The sequence below is a fragment of the Oncorhynchus kisutch genome, linkage group LG7 (assembly GCF_002021735.2).
Source record: "Oncorhynchus kisutch isolate 150728-3 linkage group LG7, Okis_V2, whole genome shotgun sequence".
NCBI classification, from domain to species: domain Eukaryota; kingdom Metazoa; phylum Chordata; class Actinopteri; order Salmoniformes; family Salmonidae; genus Oncorhynchus; species Oncorhynchus kisutch.
This window is the reverse complement of record NC_034180.2, coordinates 4,036,036-4,056,324: the sequence shown is the minus strand read 5'-3', so window position 1 is coordinate 4,056,324 and position 20,289 is coordinate 4,036,036. Positions and strand designations below refer to the sequence as shown.

The window sequence follows — 20,289 nt, the reverse complement described above, 5'->3', positions numbered from 1 at the left end:
ATTTTATTATGATGTGAAATATTTCGTAGATGGAGAGCTTTAAGTGATCTTAGCGTTCACCTTATAGGATATCTCAAAGTTCTCCCCTCCCCAGATCTGCAGTCCTGGGTCATAGAGGCCCAGCTCAAAGAAGAAGTCCCTCTCAATGGCAAACAGACCCCCAGCCATGGCAGGAGACCTGAGAAAGGCCCAAAACTACATTACCCACAATCCACAGGAGTCTCATCCAGAGAGAGGGATAAGAGCTAAAATGTAGTAGGGAAGAAGGTGGATACATGATGAAAGAGAGAGAAACATAAGCATTATGACAAAAAGAGTGAACAAGAACATTGACCCAAAGAGTGCTCCCAAACAATCCTTACTGTCAAATGACCAAATATCATGATAGCCATCAAAGGTGAAACATTACTGACTTATCTTCTAAAACAATAGAATAACGTGGTAAGATACAGAGTTGTGGAGAAGACAGAAGAGATTATTGGTGAGGAAATCACACCAAGAAAAACTGAGAATGAGAATGCAGGACATTAGCGAGAGATTTCAAAGCGTTAAATTTCAAAAGACTTAAGCGTTGATTTCTAAAGGCACAAGCAAGTGGCATCTGTCAAAATTCCTTCCAGGTATCAGAGACTGCTAGCAGGGTTCAGACAAATTTATACTTTTAAATTGCTCCAGGCCATAGGCGTTTCCTCAAGAGCATGAAATTTGGCACTAGAGCAAGTTAAAGAAATGAATAAACCACATTGAGGGCTACAGTTGGTAATTCATGGGTATTTACATATCTTTCTGATTATTGTTACATCTACAGACCACTATATGAGGTAGCACTTGTGTTTCATAGTCAGCATACACTATAGAGAAGTGCCAAGCAGTAGTATGAGCAAGCCAAGGCCAAGCAAATAGTACTGTACATGCAGACAGCATATTGTATACTCTAGTGCATCATTTGTGCCTCAGTTAGGGGTTGATTTTCGCAAGCAGGGTAGATTTTTAGTGCCGATAAATTACCGATAGGGCTCAGTTTTAGTTAATCTCTTCTCCTTCTCCCTGCTACTGAGGGGCACACGCTTCCAGAGCATGCTCCAGTCCCATGCGCCGCGGGCAAAGCCATCCTCGTCCCCTCCCCCTTGTGGGTCAATTCGGAATGTCTGGCCTTCTATGGAGTCTATGAGAGGGACCGTGCACACCGTTCTGGGTAGGGACCGCCGGTGGGGAGATGGAGGGTTTCATGCATCACACACACACACACACACACACAGGGGGGAAACAAACAATACATCTGGGTTTTAGATGGGCATGCAAGGCATGGATGGTAGCAGGATGTTTACCGATAAGGCTCGGTCTTATGCTTTCGCTTAGCCTTTTCCCTGCTGGAGAGAGGCACTCTCTTCCACAGCAGGCTCCAGTCCCAGGCTCCCCGGGCCAGCCCGTCCTCATCACCACCTTGCTGGGGCTCTATGGTATAATCACTGCCGTCTATATAATCTATCAGAGGTACAGTGCATACCGTTCTGGAAACAGGCAATGAGAATACACACACAAGATGTTACAGTGGGGCAGGCCACTGCACTAAATGGATATTAATTACTGATCAATATTTAGCATAGATAAACAGTTTTGCATATTCAGCATGGATGGATACACCCATCTATACATTTTCAATACAATCATCTGCACATGAATTAGGTTGTATATAAACGTCAATGTATATCACTAGTTATGCTGTGACATAATACAGAGATGTTTCTGGTGGAGAGGATTCATGACCTGCACCGTTCATCGATGGGTCAGAATATTTTTCATTATTACAATAGAACAAGTCATATATGAAGTAGAAATATTCAAAATCACAGCCGCAGACCACTCATACCTGTCCTTGGATATGGGGGCCACCAGAGGGGCGTACCAGTTGGCAGCGACTTCACAGTGAGCGTCTAAATAGATAAGAACCTATAGACGACAGGACACACACCGTGGCCAAACACGTCAGACACCGGAGAGAACAGTTGCTTGACAGAGAAGTTGTTACCATTCCATATCTTTCCATCTATATTAGTGACTCCAGATCAATCCATTCATTCATTCCTCTTTGTCTCATCTGTCACACAGTAAGTGTAGAGGTGATGGAGTAGCTGTAACGTACCTGTCCCAGGGTGGCTACATGGGCTCCTATACTCCTAGCCTGGATGAGGCCCTCTCGCTTCTCATTGCGGTGCAGTTTGACCAGGCCGTTCCACTGCTTAATGTATTCTTCTAGTCTCTCCTTCAGGTGCACTGGAGACCGACAGGGACAGTGAGATTAAACCTACTTTTATTTGTCACGTACACAGTTTACCGGGAGGTACAAAAGGTGCAGTGAAACGCTTGTGTGCTAGGCCCCAGAACAATGCAGTACAATACATCAGTAAGACTAATCAATAACAAGTAATAGAAGAAGTAGCATTCCTAGTCTGATATGTACACAATAGGATATCCTACAGTGTTAGATCATCATTGTGCTATGAAAAGTATGACTGTGTTTACAAATATAAAGTGGGAAGTGTCTTGGTCGCGCAGATTATATACACTACAATCGTCACTAGAAGTTTATGGCCCAGACACACCGGTAGGATTATCAAACGGTTGCCGGCCGACAGTACTTAGCACCGCTGAACAGAGTGTCGGCGTCAATCTCCTGTTCACACAGCAAAGACCTTGAAGTCGTCAGCCTTGTTAAAATACTCTAAACCAGAAGGTGGCAGAAGCGTTGTTTGACACTGCATGTCAGTGTGTTGCTAAGTTTATGGCCTAGATTCCAATGTTAGCTAGCTAGCTGTGCTAATGTTGCAATTTTGCAGAAAGCCCTTGTTGATACTAGCCAGAGCTAGATTACTACCTAGCAAGATGACGAAGAAACAATTAAATTAATTCTCCATAATCCCATACGGCTAGTACCAGCCCATGGACAAAAGTTTAACTAGCTAGCTAAAGTTAGCATATTCGCTAGATGATGCAACATAGCTAGCTAGCTCTGTTTAGTTAGCTAGCTAACATCAGCATATTTGCAAGCTAGTGCAACATACACCTGTTGCTGACAGGTGTATAACATTGACCATTAAGCCATGCAATCTCCAGACAAAATATTGGCAGTAGAATGGCTTTACTGAAGAGCTCAGTGAATTTCAACATGGCATAATCATAGGATGTCACCTTTCCAACAAGTCAGTTCATCAAATTTCTGCCACGCTAGAGCTGTTCTGGTCAACTGTAGGTGCTGTTATTGTGAAGTGGAGCAACAGCAGCTCAGCCGCGAAGTGGTAGGCCACACAAGCTCACAGAACGGGACCGCAGAGTGCTGAAGTGAGTAAAAATTGTCTGTCTTCGGTTGCAACACTCACTACTGAGTTCCAAACAGAAATGGTTTGTCGAGATCGTGGTGAAAGAACTTGAATGGCCTGCACACAGCCCTGACCTCAACCCCATCGAACACCTTTGGGATTAATTAATTGGAATGCCGACTGCAAGCCAGGCCTATTTACCCAACATCAGTGCCCGACCGAACTAATGCTTGTGGCTGAATGGAAGCAAGTCCCCGCAGCAATGTTCCAAGTGGAAAGCCTTCCCAGAAGAGTGGAGGCTGTTATAGCAACAATGTGGGGGGACCAACTCCATATTAATGCCCATGTTTTTGGAATGAGACGTTCAACGAGCAGGTGTCCATATACTTTTGGTAATTTTGTGTAGCTAGCTAAGGACACTGCAGCTAACACAGGCAGCGGTTTCATGGAAACTAATCCATTGTGATTTCCTTGTCAATATTTGCTCCAGTGGTTAGCTAGCTTGCAGGAAATCTTTAGTGTTGTGTGCATCGAGTCTGTGCACTTAGCTAGCTAACATTGCATATGAAGTGTGACTGGCGCATGCCATTTAACTGTGGCTGTACGGAGAAAACGCCCTCTTCCCAGTCACTCCTGTCAGCTCTCCCACGTTGGGGTTTGTGCTCTCTGATTGGCTCAAAGTCAAGTTGTTGTCCACTGACGAGAATTGTAATTCTACAAGTAAAAACGGCAGGTTAGTCACTACCGGGTCGGCACGCAGCAGGTACCGCTTTTGTTGTAGTAAGAAAAGGCACGGCCTACCACTGTGATAAGTACCTATCAGCAGCAAGACGGTTTCATGGTTTAACTATACAGAGATATTTTTGTATCAACCCTAAAATACTATTTTATAAACCCTAACCTTGAGTTTAATTCCACATCAGAAGTGCAACGACGATGAGCCCCTGGCATCGCTATATATTGCTTGCGGTCTGTGAGTCACAACATTTATAATTACTTGTGTAATGTTTGGCTGTGGCTGCCTGCTGTAGAACAAAATGTGAAACAACTGATGTGAAACCTGAGCAATAACGTGGCATCTTTCTCCTTCAAAACCCTGTTTCCAATGGCCAGACTAACTTTACTGGCAATGAAGTACTTGTGATAGCATGCAGATGGTTTGGAACCCTAACAGGCGTTGGCAATAGCAATCCGTGGCAGGCTGCATGCTTAATGAGATGAATTCTCTGAGCTCTTGATGTTCTCATGAAGTCAGTGTCCATTACGTATCTTTTGGTGTTGTGGTGCCCCCGCTTCAGGGGAATTACTCAGCCAGCTTTTCACAATGGTGGACTAGGCTCTCACAGTTCTACATCTGAATGGTGGACTAGGCTCTCACAGTTCTACATCTGAATGGTGGACTAGGCTCTCACAGTTCTACATCTGAATGGTGGACTAGGCTCTCACAGTTCTACATCTGAATGGTGGACTAGGCTCTCACAGTTCTACATCTGAATGGTGGACTAGGCTCTCACAGTTCTACATCTGAATGGTGGACTAGGCTCTCACAGTTCTACATCTGAATGGTGGACTAGGCTCTCACAGTTCTACATCTGAATGGTGGACTAGGCTCTCACAGTTCTACATCTGAATGGTGGACTAGGCTCTCACAGTACTACATCGGAATGGTGGACTAGGCTCTCACAGTACAACTGAATGGTGGACTAGGCTCTCACAGTACAACTGAATGGTGGACTAGGCTCTCACAGTACAACTGAATGGTGGACTAGGCTCTCACAGTACAACTGAATGGTGGACTAGGCTCTCACAGTTCTACTGCATGGTGTTCCATTGCTTGGGCAGGGCCTCACAATGCAAGACTAAGAGAGACACTGAGGGTGAAAGGCTGTTCCACTCCAATGCTTTTCATAGCCAGTGATAATTTAGCATGACAATGGCAAAGTGTTGTTGCAGAGCGCTGATTCAATTGCTGGGCGTTTTACTTGGTAATTGGAGTGGGGGTCCCCTGCTTACAGCCAACGGTAGTTATCTACTAGCCTAGCTGAAACAAGGCAGGGTGCTTTTAACCTTAAACCAAGAATAGACATGTTATGCACTAAGGCTTGTATCTGAGGAAATGTACAAGTACAGCAGTGAAGCGCTGATACACTTCAGCAGAGTGATGTCATGAAGCCTTCTAGTCTAACCTGATTGGCTAATTCAAAATGGAACAAACATTTCCATGCAAGTCATTTTGCAGACACTCTTATCCAGAGCGACTAGATGCATTGATCTTGATATTAAGGTAGCTAGGTGGGACAACCACATATGACAGTAAGTACATCAATAAATAGCTGTCAGCAAAGTCCGAGCTTGTAAGGGGGTGAGCGTTAGTTCAAAAGACAATATTGGTACAAAGACAAAACCCTATCAGCCCTGTGTTGTAATTACTTGTACTCAAACCAATGCTACCTTTGTTGCTGAAGTCGTCGATCATGACGATCTCGGCCAGGTATCGTCTGGGCGTTCTCTTGATGACGCTGTGGACTGTCCTCATCAGGGTGGACCAGCCCTCGTTGTGAAACACGATGATGACACTGGACGTCAACAGGTTGTCGTCATAGTGCCAGTACTTACACCTACAGTAGGAGGAGAGGAAGAATTCAAATGGCTGTAGGCATACATACTGTACATGTAGTGGATAACAGGGAATATTTATATAGATTAGGCTATGTTCAGAAGCTGGAAAGAAACATCTTTTGACTAAGTTTCTATAGCATTTAATACATTTAGAAAATACTGCTTTAGAGTGATATAGGACTGCACACACACACACACAAAAAAAGAGGCCAAAGGCACAACAGATTCCACTATGCAATCTGAAGACATCAGAATAGACACAGCCCTGGCTAGCTTAGCTTCACCAGCAATTGCTGCGAGCTAGATCCATTCCAACACATGATAGCCCTAAGCTCAGCTGCCTAGCTCTTTCTCCTTTGTGTCTACCCAGAGCTCTGCTAGGCCTCTGTCACAACCCCAATCCCCTCCCCCCTCCTCCTCCACAGGCAGACCATCTGTGAGGCAGGAAGGCAGCCCTGCTTTGTGTGGTTTCCTCTGGCAGAGTGCGCTGTGTGTGTGTGTCCTGGACTCCACTTCCTCATTCTCAGCGTACTCACTCACTATAGGTCTCTGCTGCTCTTCTACTGCAAAAACAACAGTACTCACTACCTCCCATTGCCACATGCCATGCCTACGTATAGGCTTCAAGCCAGCCAATTGCCCTACAACTAGACATCCAACTGCCCTGTTAATACAGCGGAGTGTGTGTGAGAGAGCGAGAGGCCGGGCCAGACACTGGTGTGGTATACTGAGGGTCTATTTTTAGCCTTGTTTTGAGCCCTTGTCGCTAGCAAAGCAATCTGCCTCGGGGACGACCTGAAAGGAAAAGACTGAGCACCGAGGCGTCAAAGGTCACTTGACCCAAGAATTGTGAGCGTTATCAGTGATATGCGGAATTCAGGACGGAGTGAGCAGTAAGAGGTTGGTCAGGTCTGGGCTGAACTGAAAACGGTTTGCAGCACAGCAGATCTAGAGTATCTGGGAGGGGTTGTTAAGGCTTAGAGACTGAACTGAGAACAGTTTATAGAGCATCTCTGGGAGGTTTCATTTATGGTGAATCACACAGGTCTGCCTACCCGTCCTTCCTGTTTAGGATGATTATATATAAAATGTTCTCTTTCTAAGAAACGCCTGGCTGGTTTGTGTGCATTGTGACGTGTGTATGTTTTTAATGTGTTTTGCAATGCAAATGTTAATCCTTGTGTTAGTGTGTGTGTTGCTCCCATCGCATCTCCCTTGCAGTAACATGCGGAACGGCTCCTGTTCTGACCTGTCCTCCTGGTTCTCACCCACCAACACAGATAAACACCTCAGATTACAGTCCCGTTTGACCAAACCTTTAATATAAGGGAGCTCACAGCTAAGGGAAAGTGTCTGTCAGCCTCCCCAGGCCTGAAAACAGATAAAGATCCTCAGGCACCTCCTTAAGTTACTCACTTTTACAGGGAGGTTTTGGACTGCCACTTTATTATGACCTGCACAAAAAAGCTTCAACAGTAAATAAAAGGCTAGGAAAGGCCAAAAGAGGGAGGCACTAAAGACAGACGGGTAGCGTCTCAAATGGCACCCTATTCCCTATATAGTACACTACTTTTAAAACAGGACCCATAGGGCTCTGGTCAAAAAATGTGTGCACTATATAGGGAATAGGGTGCCACTTAAGAAGTCTCCCTGGAGAGACTTATAGAAAGTTGTGAAAGAAAATATTAGAGGGGGATCTTCTACTGAACTGGGATTCAGTGCTCTTACCATCCCCAACCCATCTCCGTGTTTAACAGCGTAACTAATGGCTTATCCTTCAGCTACAGTATGCTGGCTTGTGTTTTGAGGTGAGGCGTCGATGAGTTCGAAGGGCAGGGGAGGAAAGCATTAGTCATATCAGCTTCTTGTAAACACTGTGCAATAGTCTACACATGGCGTAAGGTCTATGGCTGTATTCAAATCTACTGCATTTGAGGACAATTTTGAAGTTGCTGCACTTCATTTCATGAATATTCACCAGGACTATGGGTCATTTGCTCTGACAGTGTGGAGTGTTTTCTGCAGAAAAAAAAAAGTCCAACAGGGATCCATTGCAGAACAGCGGTTAGCCTAGAGGAGTTTCCACGAAAGCCTCGCTCATTCCCATCTGAAACGACACAAATAGAAGCATATCCAGTGTTGGTCTTGGACCCGATGTTAATTAACTCAAGGGAGCGGACACAGTTGATAAGGCTTGGGTTGCTGCTGTTGTGTGAGAGGGAAGGTCTGTTCATGAGACTTTAGTTCTCAGCATGACAACACACTGAACGACCTACTCTTGGTAAAAGGTCATGAATTTCTCCACATGGCATTACAATCGCAAAACTCCCATACGGATTTTGCAAGCATTTCGCCAACTCATCTCGTGGACAGACGACGTAAACATAAATGACGCAAAATTTTGCTAAGATTATTAGCCAACATATCAGTCAGGATGCAGACTGGAGGCTTGAAGAGTGATCGTTGTGTGTGGAAACATTCATCACGCGTCCATAAAGACAACAGTTCTCTCTGTGCCGAGCTCTATGAAGGGGAAGACAAGAGCAACACTAATGAATAACACCGGTGCCTTAACTCAGTCTGTGGAGGTTACTTGTCGCTCTAGGGGCTCCATGTGAGTTTCAGTACATGTGTGTGCGCGCCTGACAAATAGCATAGGAAGGAGATAGCTAAAACAAGTGTATGCTCGTGTGTGTAGAGGGAAAGAGGGTCCTGTGCTGAGCGAAGGTCAGCCATCTTCCTGCCTATAAAACACCGCCGCAGCCTTGAAGTGAAGCGCCTCGCAGAAATCTTAAATGGAGACTGTTTCACCACATTTCTGCTGACAGGATTCCTCCAGGCTAGGCAGGTCTAACGCAGTGACCCTCCCAGAGAAACACTAATGTATGACAGATCGCTACTAACCTACCTCTCAACCACACACACGAAGCCTGGAACACGTAGGCCACAGCCAAATCACATGTAAAGTACCACACGCATCCTAAATAAACAGGCCTATGATCTGTCAACAGAAAAGTAATGAAAATCACAGCACTAAAAACAATTAAGTGATTAAAGTCATGATTTAAGGAGGAGGTTAAGGGTGTAACGTCAATGTTTTCACAAGGCTTACACAAATTCTACAAGTGAATAACTTTTAACAGTGTTGTAATAGTGTGATGTGTGGATACATTCAGATTTCGCAGAAACACGATATGAACTGTTCAGCAAGGAAAAGACTGAGCGCTTAACCGGTTTACTATTTATACCCGGCTGACAACTAGTCCCATCTGTAGACCTACGGGCTCTGTCTCGGGACTAGTCTAATTGATACAGGCTCGCGCTTCATCAGAGAGTTGTTTTTGTTTACGCACACAGCACCTGGAGGAGAGCAGCTGAGCCAGAGCTGTGGTGAAAATACTGAACATCCTTGGCTTCTTCACCGTGTTATGGGACTGGGGCCAAGCATGCACATATAGGCAACACAACTCAGCCCCTCTGCAGAGAGGTGAGAATGTCTATCGTTATCTGCCATGAAACTCAAAAGAGAGTTACTTCCACTGAATTGCAGTCTTACCCAATGTCCTGAACGAGGCTAAAATTAAGTGTATTGGACAAGGCTGCTCAACAGTGACTGCAGTGGGCCATCTTGTGGCCAAAACCGGAACTACAGATCCTGTGTTGACGATTCACATCCTGATTGCACAACTAAAGTACAACCAATCCACCTCAGCCACATGGGTTTTCTGTAATCAAACACAGATTAAGCTAAATAAATATTGACAAATGATTGTGAACATCTATTAAAAAGGGTAATAATGTTCAAATTGACAAAACAGCTTTCTATTCCAGATAAATATTTCCCAATGTTTGGTAATCAGTTTGCAATAAATATATCTATCTCTCTCTATATCTTTATGGCAAAGCCTCTTTACACGATTTACATTTTTATGTAACCTTTACTTAACTAGGCAAGTCGTCATATTTACAATGACGACCTACACCGGCCAAACCTGGACGACGCTGGGCCAATTGTGTGCCGCCCTATGGGACTCCCAATCATGACCGGTTGTGATGCAGCCTGGATTCGACCCAGAGCGTCTGTAGTGACGCCGCTAGCACAGAGACGCAGTCCCTTAGACCGCTGCGCCACTCGGGAGCCCCCCTAATGGAGTGAGTGACACCTTTGCCTACATCTGCTGTAGACTGATCCACAGAAAGGCGTGAATAGCAGTGTGCCAATCAGGACCGTCTTTGTATAGAGCAGCTCAAGTCACTACAAGTGATGCACTTTGTCAGTAACTGGTTAGTCCACACGAGTTCTAGTTTCCTAACACGGTGCAGTTCACATGGCTGTCAACAACCTCAAACTGATGGAATAATGTACAGCTGCCCATATATCATGGGATGTTTTACATATGTAGACCAACTAGGCAATGCAGTCTAGACATGCAGTCTAATATCAACAGTTAGGTCTGGGGCAGTGATGTCATGGTTAAAGTGCGTGAATGCCATTTCACAAATAGAGAGTTGCTAAAGAGACGTTCACCCTCCACTCCACCCCTGGTCTGGGTGCAGCAACAGTCTCACACCTACTACAGTTAATGTAATCAGTCGACAGTATGGTTGTCCTACATTCCTAGGAAGCAACAAACCAAAAAGGGGGCCCAGCCCAGCCACAATCACTCATTATGTTCTTTAGTCTAGCATCCATTATCTCCCATACCGACTAGGCTATAGTAAAGTCCACGTGGATGTCAGCAGCCCAGCCACATAACCTAAAGCCTGTACTGTAGCGTCCAACCAGGGATGCCCGTCCAGTCTCATGCTGACTGTTCAAAAGGTGCCCTTTGTGTTCCCACTGGGCCCCGTGGCCAGATGAAAGGCTGGAGAAATACACCGTTGCCTGTTTGTTCTCCACACAGTATTAGTCCATTGTGAGTTAAATCAGTGACAGTGTGTGTGGCCCAATGTGTGCATACACACAAAACGATGAGGTGACACCATTCATTCCTATGTGAAGACTCAATAGCGCATTGAAGCAAAATGAAATCTGTTAAGACGGCATCTCATGAAGACATAATCTGAAACATTTGAGCTACTCCAGGAAGTGACGCTGCTCCCTCTCATCGAGTAACTCAAGTTGAAGACCGGCCGGGGTACTGCAGGCTGCCATTAGCAACTAAATTACCCTTCAACTTCGGTGTACGATTTTTAAAAATTGGTTCAAGGACATACATTTGGTGTATTAGAAGCAATTACTGGCACCATGATGGTCTTCCAAAAAGATTTTTCCACAAAAATGGCAATTTTTCCACATTCATTATATTGGGGTATCCGGTTTTCTGCTAACAATGCCTGCCGTACCACTGTTGGCCTTGAACTTCCATGGCTTCAATGAGAGGGGGGCAGTCGTTCTCCCCTGGTTTGGCCACTATACGATTAATTTATTAAATATAAGAATGAGTGTGAGTTTGTAACAACCCAGCTCATGGGAAGTGACGAAGAGCTCTTATAGGACCAGGGAACAAATAAAGATTTTTGCTCTTTATTTAACCAGCTTACATACAAAACCTTATTTGTTCATAAAAAAATGTGAATAACTCACCACAGGTTAATGAGAAGGGTGTGCTTGAAAGGATGCACATAACTCTGCAATGTTGTGTTGTCTTGGAGAAATCATTTTCAACACACAGTCTGTGCCTGTATTTAGTTGTTTTCATGCTAGTGAGGGCTGAGAATCCACTCTCACGTAGGTACGTGGTTGCAAAGGGCATCAGTGTCTTAACAGCCCGATATGCCAAGGCAGGATACTCTGAGCGCAGCCCAATCCAGAAATCTGGCAGTGGCTTCTAATTAAATTGAATTTTCACAGAACCGCTTGTTGCAATTTCAATGAGGCGCTCTTGTTCAGATATTGGTAAGTGAACTGGAGGCAGGGCATGAATGGGATAACGATTCTAGTTGTTTGTGTGGTCCGTTTCGGGAAAGTACCTGCGTAATTGCGCAGCCAGCTCACTCAGGTGCTTCGCTATATCACATTTGACATTGTCCGTAAGCTTGAGTTCATTTGCACACAAAAGTAAGTCATACAATGATGGAAAGACCTGTGTGTTGTTAATGCAGACAGAAGAGCTCCAACTTCTTAATCATAGCCTCAATTTTGTCCCGCACATTGAATATAGTTGGGGAGAGTCCCTGTAATCCTAGATTCAGATCATTCAGGTGAGAAAAAACATCACCCAGATAGGCCAGTCGTGTGAGAAACTCATCATCATGTAAACAGTTAGACAAGTGAAAATGGTCAGTAAAATAAACTAAGCTTCTCTCAATAAAAAAACGTGTCAATACTTTAAGCCTCGATAACCAGCGCACTTCTGTACGTTGTAAAAGCGTTACATGATCGCTGCGCATATCATTGCATAATGCAGAAAATACACACGAGTCAAGGGGCCTTGTCAGGCATTTCCCTTGGCAGCAAGAGCATCTCGGTGGATGCTGCAGTGTACCCAAGTGGCGTCAGAAGCAACTGCTTGCATGCAACCACTCCACTATGTGTATCTCTGTCATGGCGTGTGCACCATCAGTACAGATACCAACACATCTTGACCACCAAAGTCCATTTGATGTAGTAGCAGTACTGCCAGTAGAGCTGGTATGTGTCTCTATGGACACGAGCCATACTTTAAAAAACAAAAACATTTATCAATATTTGAGCAAACGGAATGGGCAGCAGCTACATTTGGCTACATACGGACTGTATGTACCCCTGAGGCCACTCTGACAAAAGGGGGAGAAGGGACTTGGTCAGGGAGGTGACTGACAGAGCTCCAGAATTCCTCTGTGGAGATGGGAGAAGCTTCCAGAAGGACAACCATCTCTGCAGCACTCCAACAATCAGGCCTTTATGGTAGAGTGGCCAGACAGAAACCACACCCCAGTAAAATGCACATAAAAGCCCGCTTGGAGTTTGCCATAAAGCACCTAGACTCTCGAACCATGAGAAACAAGATCCTCTGGTCTAATGAAACCAAGATTGAACTCTTTGACCTGAATGCAAAGCGTCACGTCTGGAGGAAACCTGGCACCATCCCTACAGTGAAGCATGGTGGTAGCAGCATTATGCTGTGGGGATGTTTTTCAAGGACTGGGAGACTAGTCAGGGTTGAGGGAAAGATGAACAGAGCAAAGTATAGAAAGATCCTTGATTTAAAAAAAATGTGCTTGAGAGTGCTCAGGACCTCAGACTGGAGTTTGCCAAAAGGCACCTAAAGGACTTCCAGACCATGAGGAACAAGATTCTCTGGTCTAATGAAACCAAGACTAAACTCTTTGACCTGAATTCCAAGCGTCACGTCTGGAGGAAATTTGGGACCATCCCTAAGTTGAAAGATGGTGGTGGCAGCATCATGCTGTGGAGATGTTTTTCAGCAGCAGGGACTGGGAGACTAGTCAGGCTTGAGGGTAAGATGAACAGACAAAGTACAGAGAGATCCTTGATGAAAACCTGCTCCAGAGTGCTCAAGACCCCCGACTGGGGCGAAGGTTTACCTTCCAACAGGACAACGACCCTAAGCACACAGCCAAGACAGTGCAGGACTGGCGTCGGGACAAGTCTCTGAATGTCCTTGAGTGGCCCAGCTAGAGCCCAGACTTGAACCCAATCTAACGTCTCTGGAGAGACCTGAAAATAGCTGTGCAGCGACGCTCAACATCCAACCTGACAGAGCTTGAGAGGATCTGCAGAGAAAAATGGGAGAAACTCCCCAAATCCAGGTGTGTCAAGCTTGTAGCATGATACCCAAGAAGACTCGAGGCTGCAATCGCTGCCAAAGGTGATTCAACAAAGTTTTTTATTTTATTTTTTATTTAACCTTTATTTAACCAGGTAGGCTAGTTGAGAACAAGTTCTCATTTGCAACTGCGACCTGGCCAAGATAAAGCATAGCAGTGTGAGCAGACAACAAAGAGTTACACATGGAGTAAACAATTAACAAGTCAATAACACAGTAGAAAACAAAGGGGGAGTCTATATACAATGTGTGCAAAAGGCATGAGGAGGTAGGCAAATAATTACAATTTTGCAGATTAACACTGGAGTGATGAATGATCAGATGGTCATGTACAGGTGGAGATATTGGTGTGCAAAAGAGCAGAAAAGTAAATAAATAAAAACAGTATGGGGATGAGGTAGGTGAAAAAGGGTGGGCTATTTACCAATAGACTATGTACAGCTGCAGCGATCGGTTAGCTGCTCAGATAGCTGATGTTTGAAGTTGGTGAGGGAGATAAAAGTCTCCAACTTCAGCGATTTTTGCAATTCGTTCCAGTCACAGGCAGCAGAGTACTGGAATGAAAGGCGGCCAAATGATGTGTTGGCTTTAGGGATGATCAGTGAGATACACCTGCTGGAGCGCGTGCTACGGATGGGTGTTGCCATCGTGACCAGTGAGCTGAGATAAGGCGGAGCTTTACCTAGCATGGACTTGTAGATGACCTGGAGCCAGTGGGTCTGGCGACGAATATGTAGCGAGGGCCAGCCGACTAGAGCATACAAGTCGCAGTGGTGGGTGGTATAAGGTGCTTTAGTGACAAAATGGATGGCACTGTGATTGACTGCATCCAGTTTGCTGAGTAGAGTGTTGGAAGCCATTTTGTAGATGACATCGCCGAAGTCGAGGATCGGTAGGATAGTCAGTTTTACTAGGGTAAGCTTGGCGGCGTGAGTGAAGGAGGCTTTGTTGCGGAATAGAAAGCCGACTCTTGATTTGATTTTCGATTGGAGATGTTTGATATGAGTCTGGAAGGAGAGTTTGCAGTCTAGCCAGACACCTAGGTACTTATAGACGTCCACATATTCTAGGTCGGAACCATCCAGGGTGGTGATGCTAGTCGGGGATGCGGGTGCAGGCAGCGACCGGTTGAAAAGCATGCATTTGGTTTTACTAGCGTTTAAGAGCAGTTGGAGGCCACGGAAGGAGTGCTGTATGGCATTGAAGCTTGTTTGGAGGTTAGATAGCACAGTGTCCAATGACGGGCCGAAAGTATATAGAATGGTGTCGTCTGCGTAGAGGTGGATCAGGGAATCGCCCGCAGCAAGAGCAACATCATTGATATACACAGAGAAAAGAGTCGGCCCGAGAATTGAACCCTGTGGCACCCCCATAGAGACTGCCAGAGGACCAGACAGCATGCCCTCCGATTTGACGCACTGAACTCTGTCTGCAAAGTAATTGGTGAACCAGGCAAGGCAGTCATCCGAAAAACCGAGGCTCCTGAGTCTGCCGATAAGAATATGGTGATTGACAGAGTCGAAAGCCTTGGCAAGGTCGATGAAGACGGCTGCACAGTACTGTCTTTTATCGATGGCGGTTATGATATCGTTGAGTACCTTGAGTGTGGCCGAGGTGCACCCATGACCAGCTCGGAAACCAGATTGCACAGCGGAGAAGGTGCGGTGGGATTCGAGATGGTCAGTGACCTGTTTGTTGACTTGGCTTTCAAAGACCTTAGATAGGCAGGGCAGGATGGATATAGGTCTGTAACAGTTTGGGTCCAGGGTGTCTCCCCCTTTGAAGAGGGGGATGACTGCGGCAGCTTTCCAATCCTTGGGGATCTCAGACGATATGAAAGAGAGGTTGAACAGGCTGGTAATAGGGGTTGCGACAATGGTGGCAGATAGTTTCAGAAATAGAGGGTCCAGATTGTCAAGCCCAGCTGATTTGTACGGGTCCAGGTTTTGCAGCTCTTTCAGAACATCTGCTATCTGGATTTGGTTAAAGGAGAACCTGGAGAGGCTTGGGCGAGGAGCTGCGGGTGGGGCGGAGCTGTTGGCCGAGGTTGAAGTAGCCAGGCGGAAGGCATGGCCAGCCGTTGAGAAATGCTTATTGAAGTTTTCGATAATCATGGATTTATCAGTGGTGACCGTGTTACCTAGCCTCAGTGCAGTGGGCAGCTGGGAGGAGGTGCTCTTGTTCTCCATGGACTTCACGGTGTCCCAGAACTTTTTGGAGTTGGAGCTACAGGATGCAAACTTCTGCCTGAAGAAGCTGGCCTTAGCTTTCCTGACTGACTGCGTGTATTGGTTCCGGACTTCCCTGGACAGTTGCATATCACGGGGACTATTCGATGCTATTGCAGTCCGCCACAGGATGTTTTTGTGCTGGTCGAGGGCAGTCAGGTCTGGGGTGAACCAAGGGCTGTATCTGTTCTTAGTTCTGCATTTTTTGAACGGAGCATGCTTATCTAAAATGGTGAGGAAGTTACTTTTAAAGAATGACCAGGCATCCTCAACTGACGGGATGAGGTCAATGTCCTTCCAGGATACCCGGGCCAGGTCGATTAGAAAGGCCTGCTCACAGAAGTGTTTTAGGGAGCGTTTGACAGTGATGAGGGGTGGTCGTTTGACTGCGGCTCCGTAGCGGATACAGGCAATGAGGCAGTGATCGCTGAGATCCTGGTTGAAGACAGCGGAGGTGTATTTGGAGGGCCAGTTGGTCAGGATGACGTCTATGAGGGTGCCCTTGTTTACAGAGTTAGGGTTGTACCTGGTGGGTTCCTTGATGATTTGTGTGAGATTGAGGGCATCTAGCTTAGATTGTAGGACTGGCGGGGTGTTAAGCATATCCCAGTTTAGGTCACCTAACAGAACAAACTCTGAAGCTAGATGGGGGGCGATCAATTCACAAATGGTGTCCAGGGCACAGCTGGGAGCTGAGGGGGGTCGGTAGCAGGCGGCAACCGTGAGAGACTTATTTCTGGAGAGAGTAATTTTAAAAATTAGTAGTTCGAACTGTTTGGGTATGGACCTGGAAAGTATGACATTACTTTGCAGGCTAACTCCTCCCCCTTTGGCAGTTCTATCTTGACGGAAGATGTTATAGTTGGGTATGGAAATCTCTGAATTTTTGGTAGCCTTCCTGAGCCAGGATTCAGACACAGCAAGGACATCAGGGTTAGCAGAGTGTGCTAAAGCAGTGAGTAAAACAAACTTAGGGAGGAGGCTTCTGATGTTGGCATGCATGAAACCAAGGCTTTTTCGATCACAGAAGTCAACAAATGAGGGTGCCTGGGGACATGCAGGGCCTGGGTTTACCTCCACATCACCCGCGGAACAGAGAAGGAGTAGTATGAGGGTGCGGCTAAAGGCTATCAAAACTGGTCGCCTAGAGCGTTGGGGACAGAGAATAAGAGGAGCAGGTTTCTGGGCATGGTAGAATATATTCAGGGCATAATGCGCAGACAGGGGTATGGTGGGGTGCGGGTACAGCGGAGGTAAGCCCAGGCACTGGGTGATGATGAGAGAGGTTGTATCTCTGGACATGCTGGTAGTAATGGGTGAGGTCACCGCATGTGTGGGAGGTGGGACAAAGGAGTTATCAGGGGCATGAAGAGTGGAACTAGGGGCTCCATTGTGAACTAAAACAATGATAACTAACCTGAACAACAGTATACAAGGCATATTGACATTTGAGAGAAACATACAGCGAGGCATGCAGTAATCACAGGTGTTGAATTGGGAAAGCTAGCTAAAACAGTAGGTGAGACAACAGCTAATCAGCTAGCACAACAACATCAGGTAAAATGGCGTAGACTAGGCAACGGGGCCAACAGATAAAACAAACAAGCAGAATGGAGTACCGTGATTAATGGACAGTCCAGCGTGCATCAGCTATGTAGCCAAGAGATCAGTGTCCAGGGGGCAGCGGTGGATGGGGCAGGGAAGCTGGACTGGCGAGTGTTATCCAGTTTTTTTTTTTTAAACTAACAATGACTAAATAGCTTGTAGCTAGTTAGCTGGTTAGCTTCTGGAGGTTCTTGAGTGTGTTCTAAAAATAAAAAAATAATAGCGATTCCGTATCACATTGGGTGAGGCAGGTTTCCGGAAGGTATAAACAAATTAAAAGTCAAAAGAGATAGAAAGTAAATATGGGTCTGGTGAGCGTTTGGGACGTGGCGATTCAGGCGGTTAGCAGGCCTGTGCTAACAAGCTAACAGTTTGTAGGCCCGGGCTAGACAAGGTAGCAGTTAGCGGACCGGAGCTGGACAAGCTAGCAGTTAGCAGGCCGAATTAGCAAGCAGGGAGATAGTGAGGGCTAGAGAGTTAGCCTTTGGGGGACGTCGCGATGGGGTGAGTCTGTTTATTCCTCTTCATGCGATGACATCGATAGACCGGTCGTGGGCCCGGGTATTGTAGCTCAGGAGTATGCTACGGTGGTAGCACAGGTGCTACGGCCGGGCTAGCTTCAAGCTAAGTGGGTGGAAACGCTAGCCAGGAGTAATCCGGGGTTGCGGTTTAGCTAGATAGCTAGTTGCTGAAAAATCCAGCTGAAAGATGTTCCGTTTGCAGTGGGAATCCGGGGATGAAAAATAAATAGGTCCGTTATGCTCTGGTTAGAGTCGCGTTGTACGAACAGGCGAGAGCTTTCCGAACTACAGGTTAGCTGATGACCGGTTAGCTGAAGACCGCTAGCATACCCGCTGGTTAGCTGGCTAGCTTCAGTTGAGGGGTCCCGAAGTAAATATAAATACTTTAGGAATTTAGGAAAAATAGCTACATTGGGTGAGTCGGGTTGCAGGAGAGTATTTGGAAGCTTAGGGTTTAGCAAAATGTTTTCAAAGAGATATGTGGAGAAAATATGTAAAAATATGTAAAAAAACGAAAAAGAAACGATAAATACAGGGACACGACAGGACAGGACGACTTACTGCTACGCCATCTTGGAATGTAAGTACTGAGTAAAGGGTCTGAATACTTATGTAAATATGATAGATCCGTTTTTTTATTTGTAAAACGTGGAAAAAGGGGTCTGAATAGTTTCCAAATGCACTGTATTTGCAGTCAAAATCTCACGAGCTGCCAGGTCTGGTTATAGACTGCACATACACAGACCAATAGAGATGTCTAGAGGGGACCATTTCCACTGGACAGGAAAACCCGCTATGGGCTTTGCCATCACAGAAGCGATCAATGGCAAATATCAGAGGTGCGCCCTCTATACAATTCTATGGACAGCAGCTGTCATGACATTTCTCCAAACAGCCTCTCAGCTCGCATAAGAACTAACTGAGGAAGCAAATCGAGATTGGATCATGGAAACACGCCCAGTAGAGATAGGATTATGACAGTAACGCAGGCATTGTTTGATAAATTAACAATATTACCCCATTTGAAAATGCTTTACTTCACTCCGTTACTCATAAAAAGCAGTCTGATTACATATAAAAGTAACAGGTTATGACATTACCCCAACACAGGTGATTTCTAAAAACGGGACAACTGATAGCTACAGCATTCAAAGTAGTAGTTCATGGAAATGTAAAAAAGTATGTTATACATTTATCGTTCAACTCATCGTTAGTGATAATTCAGTCAATTTAGTGTTATATGGATTTTTGTCCATGTCGCCAAGCAACTGATATATTTTCCCCTCATTCTTCATAGACGGGTTGGTTGTTTAGCAACAAAACCGACACGTTTTTCTCAGGTTTTTACCTGCCATATGAGTTCTGTTATACTCACAGACATAAATAGTTTTAGAAACTTCAGTGTTTTCTATCCAAATCTACTAATAATATGCATATCTTAGCTTCTGGGCCTGAGTAGCAGGCAGTTTACTCTGGGCACCTTATTCATCCAAGCTACTCAATACTGCCCCCCAGCCATAAGAAGTGAAATGAAAACAAATTTGTGCACACAATTTGAGAGAAGCTTTTTCTGGGGAAGGAACATTTCTGGGATATTTTATTTCAGCTCATGAAACATGGGACCAGTACTTTACATTTATATTTTTGGTCAGTGTATATCTCAGGCAGTGTCTGAGGAAGGCCTGAAAAATTCCCAAAGACTCCAGCCACCCAAGCCATAGACTAGCAGAGTGAACACTGTCCGGCAAACCGTATCTGGGCATTGTCTCTTGGGCTCCGAGACCGCTTCTACCCCTAAGCCACAAGACTGCTAAATAGCCAGACTCCTAAATAGTCAATTAATGGTACCCAAACCATCTCACACGGTCATTCTCAAACTGACACAACACAAACATACACTTTTACACTCATTTGCTGCTACTACAGTTTTTTATTAGACTCTTATCCTGATGCCTACCCCCGCCTTAATGTACATATCTACGTCTAATACCTCTTACCTCTCGTACATTGACCTGCTACTCCCTGTGTATATAGCTCAATTCTTGTATATTTTATTCCTTGTTAGTTACTATTCTTTTTTTTTTAAACTCTGCATCGTTGGGAATGGTTCGTAAGCTAGTATTTTACGGTTACGTCTACACCAGTGTTATTCAGTGCATGTGGTAAATAAAATTTGATACAATGAATTTTAAATGACAATGTTCATACTTTTCTCAGTGGAACGTGG

At 45.3% G+C, this 20,289-nt stretch overlaps 1 protein-coding gene across 4 annotated transcripts in view; it reads right to left on the bottom strand.

The window, feature by feature from the left end:
- LOC109894023 (N-acetylgalactosaminyltransferase 7) overlaps positions 1-20,289 on the bottom strand; it is a 34,065-nt gene that overhangs the window by 5,003 nt on the left and 8,773 nt on the right. For 2 of the 4 annotated variants that reach the window (XM_031828401.1, XM_031828399.1), the window contains exons 3-7: positions 5,769-5,935; positions 2,144-2,274; positions 1,871-1,950; positions 1,329-1,511; positions 61-178 (exon numbers count right to left, since the gene is read on the bottom strand). In XM_031828401.1, coding sequence (XP_031684261.1) covers positions 61-178; positions 1,329-1,511; positions 1,871-1,950; positions 2,144-2,274; positions 5,769-5,935 — 679 coding nt within the window. Of the gene's footprint in view, positions 1-60; positions 179-1,008; positions 1,192-1,328; positions 1,512-1,870; positions 1,951-2,143; positions 2,275-5,768; positions 5,936-20,289 lie in introns of all 4 variants that reach the window. The other 2 variants (XM_031828398.1, XM_031828400.1) reach the window with 1 other exon arrangement.